The 16,005-nt window shown below is 44.4% G+C and overlaps 1 protein-coding gene across 1 annotated transcript in view; it reads right to left on the reverse strand.

Moving 5' to 3' along the window:
• Nucleotides 1-10,399: 10,399 nt before the first annotated feature.
• wnt3a (wingless-type MMTV integration site family, member 3A) overlaps nt 10,400-16,005 on the reverse strand; it is a gene marked incomplete at both ends in the record, with an annotated part of 11,404 nt that continues 5,798 nt past the window's right edge. The window contains 2 exons of the mRNA XM_080010309.1: nt 10,400-10,879; nt 10,978-11,243. Of these exons, the coding sequence (XP_079866435.1) occupies nt 10,400-10,879; nt 10,978-11,243 (746 nt within the window). The remainder of the gene's footprint in view (nt 10,880-10,977; nt 11,244-16,005) is intronic.

The raw sequence follows: 16,005 nt of genomic DNA on the forward strand, positions 1-16,005 counted from the left end.
TCCCCTCTGCATGATTTTCTTCATATGTGTTTTGACAACACAATTGCCGACACAAACGCAATGAGATCAACTCCACAAAATGTAACGGTGCCGATGATAAAACCAACGGAGCAGTGTTCACTGAACACGAGATACCCTTATTGAAAGACCAATACACAAAACCAAACATTCATGAAAGTCTACCACAACCCCACTTTGCAATATAAATGCTGCGCACAGACGCATTTATATTGCAAAGTGGGGTTGTGGTAGACTTTCCACTTCTCAAGTTTCTGGTCTCCGATGGAGAGGATAATATCTGTGTGGGACCTGAGAAATCACGGGCGATGTCCCGGGCCATCCGTGACAGATGGTTGAGACAAGCCCTTCAAGGACATACATCCTGGAAAAAAGGGATAGGGGGCCACCGGCGCTCTAGGGGAATGTATTAACTATGGGAATTTCTGGTTTGTAAGATGTTTGTGTCCTGGCTGGGGGTGCACGGGTTCGCATAGAACACCATGTCCGTGCCAGGGGACTGGATTTCCTGCGAAGGGGTGACTTGATCGGACGTGAGGTTACCATGGTCCATTTCTTCGAATGAGTCGCTTCACAGCCATTGAATGACCTACATTGCTCGGGGACATTTCTCCACCTTCTATCGACGGCAGCCACATTTTGATTGTGGGTATATTTTTTCCAGTGCCGATGTTCTCGCTTTGAAAGAGAAAATATAGCCTCCAGATAAGGCCATTGTGTGATGGCGCAGTTAAAAGTGTTTCTTCAAGGGGCTTCTGTTTTGCTCTGAAGTTGATTCATGTCGGCTGTGTATATACAGGTTTTTTAATGACTGCACGCCTTCCCCGGTTCCATGTTTTAAATCCAACTATATCCCATTGGAGGACGCATCAAAGACAAAATTGTTAACCTGTTCCACCTCTGGGTAGATAATTGGTTGGAATGCATGGCGTGTCGAAGCAGGGCCTCCAGGAGAGCCGGCATCGACCGAAACATGTGGCACTAGAAATGGTTAGATGCCCACACTTGGCATTGCATCATTTGCTAACATCAAATGATTTGTTACTTCATCTCATGCCATTCCCAACAGCAATAATTTAGCCAGCCGTGATGCAGACAGGCTGACTGTACGGGAAGTGGCAATAGTTGACCACTGAATAAGACTAAAAGCCTTCCAATGATGTCATCCACATTCAGTCAAGTTGGTCTTGAGAAATAATACCTTCCATATTATTATTGCCACTATATTATTATATATTATAATAATATTATACTATTATGATTCTATGGCTTTTCCTAATATGTGTGTCTAAATGCAAAAACAAAACACACTACAGGTATGTTCATGTATTTTTGTTAGGTACTGCCTTCATGAGTAGACTGTGTGTGCAAGCGTGAGTGTGTGTTATTTGTGTGTGTGTGTGTGTGTGTGTGTGTGTGCGTGTGTGCGCATGTGCACGCGCGTGTGTCTGTGTGTGCGCGTGTTCGCCAGCGCACCTGTCTACCTCCAGGCTGTATGGGCTGCAGCCTCTCATTTTTGGCTGGCGCTCGTGTGGTAATGCATTAGAGGCCTTGTCACCGTGCTTTATTGAAGGGCTCTGACAAGCCATTTGACACTCGGCGGGGTCAGAGGTGTCAACCTGCTCAGGCTGACGGAGAGACGGACACATTAGGTCACCGGCGAATTAGCTCACTGTGAGTCAACTGCCGGTTCGAACCCCCGGGGCGGAACCTCGCGAACAGACAACGGAAGCCCCAAGATATCCTAGTTTGAGCCATAGTTGATTACATTTATAGATTTCAGTTAAGCATTATTTCTTACCCTTTGGTTACAATGGATGTTCGGATGGATGGATTATCCTCTTCAATATTTTTTCTTAGGTTTTTTTCCTTTTGATTGAATTGTATCTATTTAAAATCCAATCATAAAATCCAAATTTTAAAATCCATTGATGAAGCTGTTAATGAACCACACCATTTCTTTCTTTCAAGGTGGTATAATAACTGACTAAAGAAGAGTGGATGAGGACAAACCTATAAGAAATGCATCGATAAATTGTCATTTATTTTTGATATTTAATTGATTTCCTTTACATCTTATTGCAAACAAATCCAGAAACATAAGTGTGTTAAAATGTGTGTGGGCCCAAAGCAACAGTACCAAATGGACACAATATCCTCCTATAATTCAGTTTAATATGTATACGCATGCAGGCGAGGATGTGAGAGAATTGGGAGCTTGCGTGGGCCACCAAACTGGAAACAATTTCAATGAAACTGCATAGGATGGAAATAATGGCACAATGAATTCTAAAGTCTCAAATCCCGGTTAAGACCCTCCATCTTTCAAACTAAACTGGATCACACCAAGAATCTACAATTCTTTTATGCTGTTTAGATCCTCTAATCCCCGGGCCATTTTCCATTCTCTCTCCTTTTTTCCCCCATTTCAAATGGCGACTGTGTGGTTGTCCGGCATTGGAACGTTGAGAATTTGTCGTTGTCATTGAAAAGAAAGTAACTATATTGAAGGAGGGAAGAACAGCTTGACAGAGCCAAGAATGCAACTGATCTCTTTAAGTCCCATAATGAGGTGTTTTCTCTGCTCCGAGCTTGTATTGACACGGAGACTAATGATTTCCACATAGTAATAGATTGAGAAAGTAATGCAAAGGGGTGGGAAAGACAACACGGAGTGATTAAAGTGGTAACGCGGCCAAGACACTCAATACCTCTCTGTAAGACCCTCAGAGATGTCACATATCTGGAAGAAAACAAGTAGAAGAGGACACACGGCGATATTTACATGCATTCTTTTAATATCTTTAGACCTTTGGGGTTGGAAATACAAACGGAATTTCCGAATGTTTAAATTCAAGCCTAACCTTCCGGAACCTATGAAACCTCCTCGCAGTTCTAGACTTTCCAATTAGGCACTAATGCTATCTATATTAACCCCTCAACCCCCGACTTAGCTCAAAGGAGGGAGGGAAGCGGGGGCTGGCGTGCCTCAATAAAAACAGCACTAAAATGCAATTATAGTGCTGTGAAGAATGGGACTTGTCAGTAATTTGCTGGCTAAAACCAAGGAGATTGCAGGTCTGGGGTCGATTGGAATTTTGAGCCTGCAGTGCAGTGTGGGAAAAGCAGTGGGAAGGCAAGCAGCTCCCTTTGTGAGGTAATAACTGGAACTAGCAGAGAGCAGCGCCAGTCCCGGCTAATGATAACCCCTCTCTTCCCCTCCACCAGTCACCTTGTCATGATACACCCCGTTTCACTCATTTAGCTCACTCGCTCGCTCACTCACTCACTCGCTCGCTCACCCTCTCACCCCCTCACTCACTCGCTCACCCACTCACTCACTCACTCACTCACTCACTCACTCACTCACTCACTCACTGAAGGCTATAATACCCAACAATACCCTGCATAATGACAGATAGATAGATAGATAGATAGATAGATAGATAGATAGATAGATAGATAGATAGATAGATAGATAGATAGATAGATAGATAGATAGATAGATAGATAGATAGATAGATAGATATTCATTCCCAGAGGGAAAATCTGGTGTTACAGCAGCTCACATAGAAAAGATAGACAATAATAATAAACACAAATTAAAATATAAAATGGCAATATACAATAAATCCAAAAATGTGCAAAAATGTAAACAAATGGCAATATACAATAAACCTAATAAAGTGACAATTAACAATAAAGCTGTATCAAAAGCTTGTATCAGCAATTCACATTCTCACATACTGTAAGTAAGCAATTACTACAATTACTGATATTATTCCATATGTATTGTATATATATGGAATATATAAAATATATATATATTGGAAATTTATCACAATGCACTGCATCGTCTTCCCCAACACAACCCTGTCCAATATTGGTGTGGACGAGAGACACACACACAAACACACACACACACACACACACACACACACACACACACACACACACACACGCGCACACCCACACGCACACACACACCATCCAAGCGCACATACGCAAACACACAAACAAATTTTCATGTACAGGCTTAAAAAACGTCCACGCCCACACGCCCACACGCACATGCGCAAACATGCAGACCCACACGCACATGCGCAAACATGCAGACCCACACACACACACACACACACACACACACACACACACACACACACACACACACACACACACACACACACACACACACTGTATGGTGCATCATTAGCATGGCTCCTGCATGTCCCTCCCCCACCATTATCTTAACAAGTTTGACTAATGTTCTTTTGTAGGGGGCAAAAGTGGCGAAATTCCTTTGTTGGCCGCAACAATACAAGCAAGCACTTCAAAAGGAGCGAGGCTGCTTTACAGGTGCCACGTCGCTTGCAATGAGGGGCGTCCCGTCCGAAAAAAGAACAGCCATCGTCCCCATCGAGGGCGGGGTGACACTTCTTCTCGCGTTTTCCCTCTTTGGCTGTGAAAGAGAAAACACCTCAACTCCCGTCCGGGACCGTCAGCCTCAGGGAGTTGACGATTAACTGTCATCGGAGTGAGTGGGATTTAAGATAGAGGAGATAATATAAGATAAAAAGATTTTTTTGTCGCACAACGGGGAAAATTTCACAGTTACAGCAGCAAAAAGTGACAGCAGAAAATAGAGAGCATATAAAGAGTTGTAGTAAGTAAAAGTAAGTAAGAATCAGGGTAAGCACTGTAAACAATATAAATATTTAGAAAATATATTCCTCAGTAGAAACAACATAGATAGGAATCAGAGAAATGAAGCACATTGCACATATTTCGACAGATTGCACATCAGGAATTGTACTTTTTTTTCTTTTCTTTTTTTCAAATCATAGTACAAGCCTAAAATGTTGCGTCACAATACACATCCGCCTTGTGAGGACGAGCCCGTTATTGATATTAGACATTGGGAGATGAAAATCCAGGAAAGTCAATTTGCCTCGACCCAACTGATACAACAGCTCTCCCAACAGCGGCGGAGGAGTGATGGGTTTTGCGTGAGAAGTGACACATTGCTGAATCCTGACCTAGAATACAGAGGCTGGGGGAGTGTGAATGGAGGTGTCGCAATGTATTTGTTTTGAAAAAACAAAAGTGCAAAAGGTTAACACACCCACTCACCCACTCAAATAATGAGAGAACAATGTGCCATTTTACATTTAATGCTTCTGTTTTGGTCTCAGCATTTAAGTTTCAGTATTCAGCTGAGATATGGTCTTTTATTTTTCCATGAAGAAACGCATAAAAACAGGAAAAAAAAAAAAAAAAGGCTTCAAAGTTGGTTCCATAGCGACGTGCCCACACATCAAGGTCACTCAGTAGTTCCATTATGGTGGAACGCTTTGGTGTGTGTGTCTATGTGTGTGTGTGTGCGTGTGTGTGTGAAAAATATAAGGGAGGCTTTGAGAATCATATTTTTTCAAAGGGATTCCATTTTGAGTTGTTTGACAGAAACAAATAAGCTCCTTCAAACCGTTTCTAGGGACACAGAGCCTGTTAAAAAACAACAACACAGTATTTTATCCATAATTGATAATAATAGTAATAATAATCACTCGGTGTTGTGTGAATGCTTTAAGACAGACATTGACCTGGCGCGATCTCAGCGCTGAATCGATCCGAGCATCAACCAGGGTGAAACGCGCACCGTGGGAGCGTTTCGCAGCATGTGCGCGTGGGGGCTTTTGCGCCCGATCGCGGTGAACCCGAGCCCTGCGAGAGCGCAGCTTTATTGAAATGCAGGGAGCCGCTCCTTTTGTCGACGGTCGACGTGAAAAAGCGGGAGCTCTCTCGATTCCACCCGACAACAGCGAAAAAAAACAGGACATAAAAAGGAGGCGGAGGGCCATGATTGCAATTAGGGCCATTGTCTCCTATTTATATGGTTATTGGCTGGCGCCACTTTGGGGTCCTTGCCGTGTCGAAGTTCTCACAGTCAGGATGCCATCTCTCTCGCTGGAGCCGCCATAGTCCTCCTCCTCTGGCAACTATCTGTTAACAATGTCCGTCTCACTTGGGGGACAATGCCGCGAGGTGGGTCTGGCCGGAGGGGAAGGGCCCATTTCCCCTTGGGTGGAGGGAGGACGGGCTGGCTTGCGGGCTCTGCACTTTCCGTTCGTCCCTGTGATCTTCTTCTTTTTCTTTTTTCTTTTTTTTTTTTTTTTTTTTTTCCTCGTCGCGATTGCTGCTTGTTTTTCTCCTTCCCAAACGGTGTGAATTGGGCCAGAGGTCGCGGCGCGGCCGGAATGAACCGTCTCCTCGCTCCAAAATCAACTGATGTCCGGGGCTAAATAAGCACAGCCGAGTAATAAGTATGGCTAATAAATTGATCTGAGGAGACGGCTTACATTTTTTTGGTGTGTGTGTGTGTGTGTGTGTGTGTGTGTGTGTGTTTGGGGGGGATCCACATAAATCCACATGAATAAGAGCGGAAGGGCATCAGTTTTTGTGGTGCATTCACTCGGGGCGGGGGGGGGTGATGCTGTGTATCCATCTCTGGGTGTGATAATGGGGTTAGATGGTGGAGAGGCCGGGCCTCTGGTGGTGACATTGTTGGCGGGTCTCAATGACGGCGAGGGGTCCGGGGGCTCAACCCCGAGCGAGCGGCGGGCCCTATTCACATCAGGACCCTAATCTTCCCCCAGGATCGGCTCCATGGCGTTTCCCAACCCTCCGTCTTCTCCTAAACTCCCATAAGCTAATATTCTTTTGTGGCCGTCGTTTCTTCAGCAGCACAGTTGGCTTCCTCCGCTCCCTCAATAGAGCTAATTATTGCAGCAGGTTTATTTTTCTTTTCTCTTTTTTCCGCTCACCCATATTGATGCACCGTTTCCCTTAATGAGGTGTGTGTGAGGGTTTCCTTGCTGAAAGTGTCCATTCAGAGCACGACAATTTATAGATGCGTTCCAGAGGTGCATTGTGTTTTCACTTTCGCGTCTACTTGTGCTGAACCGAGCTTATATCATTAATTTTGGGCTGACCAATAGGAAAAAGGGACACAATGATATAAAGGAGGCTTTTGCCTGCTTGAAAGATACAAATTACAAAGGACAAACTCACGGTCAATCTAGTGGTCTGTGTTATTTGTGGAGAAAACACACACACACACACACACACACACGCGCACACACACACACAGGCACACACACACACACACACACACACACACACACACACACACACACACACACACACACACACACACACACACACACACACATAAACACACACATATATATATGCATATACTGTATATAGACTGTATTTGTGTGTGTGTGTGTGTGTGTGTTTTCTCCACAAATAACACAGTGTGTGTGTGGGTGTGTAGGTGTGTGTATTAGATTTAATACGAAATCTGAGATTAATAAAGTACTATCCATGCCAAGACCCGTCTAGTCTCGGCACGATGAAGATAATCATATTGATATTGCTGAATAAAAATGGACGTACAATGGCATTCAAGTGGCAATCCATGAAATGATCTGTTTTGGGTGGATATTTGAATAAATAAATACATTGAATGGCTGTTTCAGGAAAAGTGCCAGGTGAAAAAAGGATAGAATATGGGATTTATTTTACAAAACAATCTTACGGATTACCACTTTAATAGCACACTACAACCAGAATACATACTGTATATTTACTTAATGTCTATCAAAAATGTCCAGTGGTTTCAAGGTCATGGCGCCACGGTACGGATGTAAACAAGTGTATTATTCACAGAAGACGACAAACGGTTTATTTATGATGCTCTCTCGCTCTCTCTCTCTCTCTCTCTCTCTCCCTCTCCCTCTCGCACATCCCCAGGCTTTCAACAGTGATATATGTTGTTTGTGTTGTTTTATTTTCTTGTTATAGAGTTAACACATAGACGTCTACAACAGGCAGTAAGACCAAGACGTTCCTGTATGAAGTCAGTGGAAAAAAAACCAAACAGACATGAGGTAAAAATACTACAGTGTTACACATCACAACACTGCTTCTTTTTCTTTCTTTTTCTCAAAAACAATGGATTTAATCTGCAAATATATACTTTTACTTACTAATATGTACATCGGGTAAAATAAATAATTATAAAAACATCCAATTTTAGAAATCAAGAAAAACTCAAAACTAGTTTGTACAAAACTTTGGATTTTAGAAAAAACATAGAAAAAGGAAAAAAGGTTCTACACACGCAAGCAAACAAATACCCAGGAACAATTTGACGTGATAAATGCATTTATCGACCACTCATCGCAGTTGAGGCGTGGTTTAATCAGGATGTCTTATGAAAATGTTGATGGAACTTTTTTTTTTTATTATCATTACAGTCGTGATGTACATCGTCGGACATCGTCAGGCCGTTTAGTCATTGATGATATTGCTACTCGCCTGAGACACTTGCTGTGAGCATTACGCTATCGACTAGTTTCAATGCACAGCTTTTACCAACATTTTCATCAACGCTACTTATCCAGACGTTGTGTTTTCGTCTTCGGTGGTGTCCTTTACATCCCAAATAAATAAATATTGTGCTCCGTTTCAACCTTCTCAACTCATGGAAGTGGAAGATTTCTGAGAGTCATTTTCGCTCCATCCATCAAAAGTTCTGATTCAAGCCACAGGGGAACAGTTTGCACCTAAACTACACATCTATTTTGGTCTAAAGGGTTAATTTACATTGCTGGATGCAAGGATTAGTAAAAAAAAAATAAAAAAAAACTTCACATTTTTTTTCTCCAAACTAGTATAACTAATAGGTTTCTTTCATAGAAAGAATCAACACATGCAAACATACACGTACATACGGAACAGAGAGACGCAGGAGATGCATTTAGGAGGCTAAATACACAGCCACACAAACATTATCTTTACTTAGCAGCATTAAAGTAAGGAGAGTTCTTGATAGTTCACTGATGCTGCTTGATGTTTAGTTGAGGGAACAAAAGCCACGGCTGAGAATTTCCACCTCCACAGGCTTGTGTGGCTGGATACTGCATGTTATACAGCTTATATGATACAGCTTAGTTAGTTGTTTGTTTGTTTGTTTGTTTGTTTGTTTGTTTGTTTGTTTGTCTTTTTTGTTTCTTGACGAGGAGTATACTTCCATTTGTTCAAACAAAAAAGTAAAAAAAAAAAAAGAAAAACTAAGAAAGAAATATATATATATACTGTATATATACTGTATATAAGGGGGGTAGGCCCCTTTTTGTTTTCGCACCGAGACACATGAGGCGTCACTAATACTGATAACAACAAGGAAAACATGCTTCATATTCCTCAACAAGACACAAGTGCTGACCTGTCAAATTAAAGTTGCAGCTTCTCTTAGGACAGAGAGGCTTTTCTTTGGTCATAACTCTGAACGTTGTTTTACAGCCAAACCATCAAAACTCCAATGTATTTTCATCTGTTTGTTGGTACACTAGAATAGATGGGAAAAAAAAAAAGTTTAAACTTGAGGATTTTGTCTTATTTTACCAATAGTCCGTTAATGTGGCTCATGTCTCCTCTTATAGGAAAAAAAATAAAAATTAAAAATAAACCAAAAAAAAAAAAAAGTTATTTTAAAGCGGAGATTAAATTATTAGCTTAAAGAATTTGAGAATACGTAAACACATTACAATGTACCGACTACATTCACTCAGGTGCAAGTGCATTCTTACCTAAACATCAGTGACAGACTAACAGTGTAAAAACCTAAAATACTCATTCACACAATAACAATGTTAGTTAATAGGTACAAAAACATACATATCAATTACATTGAGGAGAATGCACGCTATCCTAACGAATGTCTGAGAATCCTCCTTTCCGCACAAATGCCACCTCTCTTGATTGTTGCGAGAAACAGGTCATTTTCATGATAGGCCGTGATAAGGTTACTTGCAAGCACCGACAGTGTTACGCTGGTTTAACAACGGTATCTACTCGTAGTACACCAAGAAGTTCACCAATATGGTGCTTGTCGACTGAAGAAAGAAAGCCAACAGCTCCGTCTTTTCCTACATCGGGACGCGACAGCTCCTCTCGGGTCTCGCCGGCCTCTACTTGGCGACCCCTTTCTGGGACCTTTTTCCTCCATTGTCCTCATAGTTCAAGACATTGACATTGTTGGCGTCGTGGGCGTCACCATCACTATCAATGCCCCCTCAGTTTGTATGCATGAGGCTTCCTATCATAAAGATGAGTAAATGAAGGCAGGGTCTGGCTCTTTTCAGCATCACAGCACAAAAGCACCGGCTCACCACCCGTCCGAGTCCATGGTAGGACAAGGTCAGACGGGTTGAAAGAATCTCAATTCTAGCTGTTATGTTCTTGTATTTTTGTTTTGTTTCTAGAACCTACTGAAAGTTTTGGTGAGAAAAGGGAAAGTGCCGGGTGAAAGTCCTTATTTACAGGTGTGCACATCGTAAACCCTGACGCACTCCTGGCAGCTGACGTAGCAGCACCAGTGGAAGATGCAGTGGCACTTCTCTTTTCTCTTCTCAGTCCGGGTGTTGTGTCCGCGGCCGCAGCAGAGCAAGTCGCAGCCGTCGATGCCGTGCGACGTCAGGTTGCAGGTGCGGTCGCGGGTGCCGAAGGAGCCGGTCTCCGGGTTGGGGTCGCAGAAGTTGGGCGAGCCCTCATAGTAGACCAGGTCGCGCTCCGTGGGCGGTTTGAAGTAGTTGTACTTGGGCCTCAGGGTCTCCACCCAGCCGCGGGACTCCTTGTGCTTCTCCACGACCATCTCCGACGCGCTGTCATACTTGTCCTTCATGTAGTCGCCGATCACCCGGAAGTCGGGCTGAGACCACCAGCAGGTCTTCACCTCGCAGCTCCCCGAGAGTCCGTGGCACTTACACTTCAGGAACATGTTGTCGTTGAGGGACTGGAAGGAGAAAAGACGGACGACGGCCGTTACAATGAGCCATCACAGAAAACAAACGCCATGACTTCTGCCACCACCGACTGTGACCGCCAACCTACCGTTCTCCCCGCCTCGTTGTTGTGGCGGTTCATGGCCGAGCGCGCGTCGGGCCGGTTCTCCCTGGCGTCTGCGAACTCCCGGGACACCATGCTGCCGAAGTCCACGTCCTCGCTGCAGCCGCCCCACTTCCACCCGTCTCCTGGCGGGCCCTTGTGGCGGGTGTCGCAGCCGCAGATGGTGGCCGATCCCTCTGCACAGGAACGGGTCACGGCGAACGCCACGCCCGCCGAGGCGATGGCATGGACGAAGGCCGACTCCCGTGTGGCTGGAAAGAGAAAAAAAAAAAAAGACATCACACAAGGGAACACAAAAGAAGGGACACCCCGGCCGGATACCATGTGGCCAAACGTGTACACATTCCAAGTCGTCGGATCGTCAGTCTTTGAGTCATTGGTTTGAGTCACGCATACATAGGATCGTTGTAATGAGTCACGTCCATGTTCCGGGCCAGACAAACTTACTTCAGCTAATAAAGAGATGGTCAGCTGTAGATAGAGCCGCATTGTTGTCTGTGGGAAGTGTTTAAAGTGTGTGGAGAGCGTGGTGTAATGGAGGGGTGGGTTTACCCTGCCCAGGAATCAGTCCTACTGTCTCTGAACAAGGCCAGCGAGGGCTCTGTCTCTGTCTGGCATAGTTGACTGATGACTCAGAGGGATCAGGAACTTCCAGGGAGATGAGAGGAAGAGACAGCCTGACAGGGCTATAATTAACAGACTCAATTAAACTTTCGAAACGTTAGGAAATGCCCTCGCAACCGAAGGGACCGAGGGGGCAAAGATGCAACTGGGGGAGGCGGCTCCGCGGGGTGTCCAGAAGCCGCTTCAACCTCTGCGTTTCGCTCCCGTTTCGATATGAGGAGAATGATTGTTGACAAATTCCACGCTTCAGCCCTCCCCACTTCCAGAGGATTCATTATGACAGGGAGGTTGTCTTGAATGCTTGTACGATCTTGCATAACCACAAGAAAAGAGAGGGAGAAAGAGAGGGAATTAGATTGTGATGAGGGGAAAGAAGAGGTAAACACGGGAACGGAGAGTTGATCATTAGCATGTTGGAAAAGCAAAGGGAAATGTACCATTTAGTGCAGGGAATTAAAAGATTCAACATGTTCAGTACAGAAGAAGAGTATGTATTTTGGTGTGTGTGTCCATGTTTGTGCATGTTAAAATAAAAAGACAAGGACAAAGAAATGATGAAAGAAAGAAAGAAAGAAAGAAAGAAAGAAAGAAAGAAAGAAAAGTAGAATAATAAAGAAAAAGGGAAGGACGAAAGAAAGAAAGAAGTGTTAGGCTAGGGGGAGCAGGAGCTCCTCCCGTATGGCAGGTTTCAACCAGTTTGTGGACTAAAGGACATTAGAAACAATGATGCAATAGAGCGGTCTTCTGGCAACGACAACCACGCTCTGAACAGCGTTGAACGCGCGGCGCTGCCCGAATTTTCAGCACATTTGAATGCTTCGCTGTCAATCTCCCGAGAGTCAATCTCGTCTTTCGCTTTTCCGACATTGTAAATCGCCGGGGATTTGAACAAAGAACGTCCGGACACACTTCAATCAATCAAACGCGTCCTGTCTTTTACAACGCGGCCCATCTCTCGGCCCCATTGGTCACCCCCCGCCCAAAAAAAGAAGCTCTTCACTCGCTGGAGGCAGGAGCTGTGCAGCACAAAGAGTTGCCCCATTGTGCCAATGATCATTAAACCATGTACTCATTATCATTAGGAAGTCTGTAAAGTCTGGGTCAAAGCAAAAGGCGGATTTCAAGGACGATGGCTCTGAAGGGTCATTTGAAGGGTCAAAAAATCGAGTAAAACAAACTTCCAGGCAATGATTAAGTGCTTGTTAAAAAAAACACACTTGACACAAATTTACTTTAGATCCTATGCAGGCATCATTTTCATGACAATTTATATTGAGAATAACACGTAAAAATGTTGCTTAAGTTGTTATTATCTAAATAACTTTTCGCTTTTTATTCCTGTTCAACTTTTTTTCTTTTTTTTTTTTATACATACTTTTACTTTTAACCCTTCTCCCAAACACCTATTCCCAGCTTGGGGTGCACTGAATTTCCCATTTCTGGTATTTCAGGACACTTTGCTCCTCCACCAAGCGCTGCCAGACCCCGGCATGGCAAGTGGTCCCTCTGACCTGCTGGGGGCCTGAATCCCCTATTGTGCTGCCACTGTCACGCTGCGTTAGCCCCACAATGGACCCAGATATTTTATATGAAATTTGCCCCGGCCGGTGATTAGTGAGGACCAAGTTAAGTCATAGCAACAGAGAACTATGCGTTGGCCGGACCCCGCTTGTCGGCAGACGGGGAAATCCCTATTCAAATGGTTTAATAAAACAATCTAAAGGGCGTGTGAATGGGGAAAAGTGCTTTTTCTCCAGCCTAATCTGGTGGTGGCGGAGATATTGTGCTCCGAGCAGCGCCCAGCGGGGAGCGGGGCTAAGGTCCTCCCATCAACTCCATTTAGCACACCCCTTCTTTCTGTTTCCAACCAGAGTTAATGATATACCGGTGCGCTCCCCCTCCCAGCATGGAGAAACACGTATTGGATGAAAAGCAGGGACCTTTAGCACATCCTAAATCGTAACACTTTCTCATCCTTGGGTCACGGGTCGTAACCTGCGTCCCCCTGACCTTTACCTTTAAAGTGGGTTTTTGGGACGGGGGCTGGGTTTCAGGTCGGATGAGCTCAGTTGAGTTTTTTTTTTTTACACAAGTGGAATTACGATAAAGCTTATTCGTGCTTTAATGGGTTCAAGAAAAGAGTGTAGTGACTAACCGTACGTGTCCTCGCTTGCACGGTGCACGCCTGTGTAATTGTGACTGTCCATTTTCTTTTGCAACGCTTGCCTTTAGTAATGCCATCGCATGACTCATAACCTACTTGATTATAACCATCTAGGTAAGCAGTCTAAGAAAAAAGAAAAAAAAAAAGAAAACATTTACTGGGGAGAAGCTGCTCTGGGATCAGCCCGGCCGCGCGGAGAACACCTGCATGGCCCTCCGCGGCCTTTCATCACAAGCAGATTCCAGCGGTGCATGTTTTGACACTTTGCTAAATGTAAATTAATGAGTGCTGACGCAGACATCGCCTGGAGGTAGGGCTTGTGGAGCTGGCGTGTGGAAAATAGTGGGATGAAGAAAGGAGCGGCAGATAGAGAGAGCGAGAGAGAGAGAGAGAGAGAGAGAGTGAGAGAGAGAGAGAGAGAGAGAGAGAGAGAGAGAGAGAATCGAGGACAGAGACAGAGGCAGAGTGAATACAAGTATTCAGACCCAGAGGCTGGAGTTAATTTACTATCTACGGTACCATCTCTTGAACCATCGCTGTATGAGGTCATGGGTTGTGATATCAGTGTGTGGTTGTGGCGATGCATTGTGTGTGGAGACCCGAATGTGGGTCTTACTGTATTTTTCTGGGTTAATGGGTGTGTGTGTGTGTGTGTGTGTGTGTGCGTGCGTGCGTGCGTGCGTGTGTGTGTGTGTATGTGAGTTGGTTTCCCTGATTATATATGCGTGCATGCATATGTGCACACATGTGGGAGCATGTGCAAAACCAATAATACTAATGGATAATGGGTAACAGAGGTGGCCTCAGCACGCCTTCGAAACATTTTTTTTTTTATTATTCCAAATACTCTGCGTGCTATCACAGTGAGCAAAACAGTATTTTCAATGTGCAGAATATTGTCCTTCCAAGCACAAGCCTAACCCTAACCCTAACCCTAACCCTAGTCTATATCTCTCAAAATATCTTGTTCCCTTTTGGGTGGAGATGAGGTGTTCGTGAGCAGTAATGGGCTAACCGATAGGGGTAAAGCCTCTCAGGATTATTGCTTCTAAAGCCCACTGTTCCTTTCAGCGTCCCCTCCAAAAGGCAGTAGGAAGCTAACACACCACAGTGTGTATTGCAGACAAACAGACACCACAGAGGACAATAGCTCCGATGCACAGACAAACACAAGCATCAATCAAAGCCAATGAAATGGGAACCCTCACTTACTAAGCCCTATCAAAGGCCTAGGAGACCCCAGAACTGCTCTCCTTGGCCCCGGACAAAGGCACTTAATCCAGCCACTTTGACCTCTCACATTATTAGGGGCCTGAGTGACCTTAATCCAATCAAAATGATTTACTAAAGCCCGGAGCCCGAGTAGCCGACTCCCCTTTCCAACTGCAATTTAGGCGAGGGCAGGAGAGGCAATGGGAGAGATGCGATGGCGTTTTGCACCACAATGGGCCTCGGACCGCGGACCCCTATCGCTGCCCACCTACTTGAGCTTAGACCTCCTCTATCATTGTAACGACTGGCTCGAGAGTTTATTAAAAGCAATTGCCCCGACTGACCTCATCTCCCACCCCCCAGTGGTAAACATCAGTCTTGGCTAAACTAGGTGACAGGCTGAGACTCCCCTGCCGACCAAACCCGACCGAACCGAACCCCCAAGGTCTGCTCATATCCTCAGTTTTGCGATTGCCGACGGGTTTCAGGGTCAGCGCTCGACAAAGGAGAATGAGAAAATATATTGTTCCTTCTTAGTTTTAAAAGCCGTGGATGGCATTTCCAGACGCCTCCTTTCAATGGTAATGCACAAAATTGAACTCCAGATCTTCAGGAAATTAGGAGTACATTTAGAACTGCATTTAGACTCCCTCTAGCCTCCTACATTTGAGGACAGAGTTTAAGCCAAAGCACTGAACTCGACTAATCTAAGATCTAATTAATTGTGATTAATATCACAACGACTTCATGAGAGGAATTTGTTGTTTGCACTTTGTCAAATGTACGGACAAATGTTGACAGCCTGATCCCAGTATTGACAGACGGACCTGGATTTGAATTGTGATCATTTATATAACAATCTGGGAATCATTTCTCTTTAAATATCCACAGCAAAGTTAAAAGACCTGTGACGCACTTCAGAGGGCTTCAAAACACGGGCGAACAATTGAAGGGGATTCCCTAAAAAAAAAAAGAAAAAAAAAAAAAAAATTCCAACAAGACTGAACCCACAG

This window comes from Zeus faber, assembly GCF_960531495.2.
Source record: "Zeus faber genome assembly, chromosome: 12".
Taxonomy (NCBI): domain Eukaryota; kingdom Metazoa; phylum Chordata; class Actinopteri; order Zeiformes; family Zeidae; genus Zeus; species Zeus faber.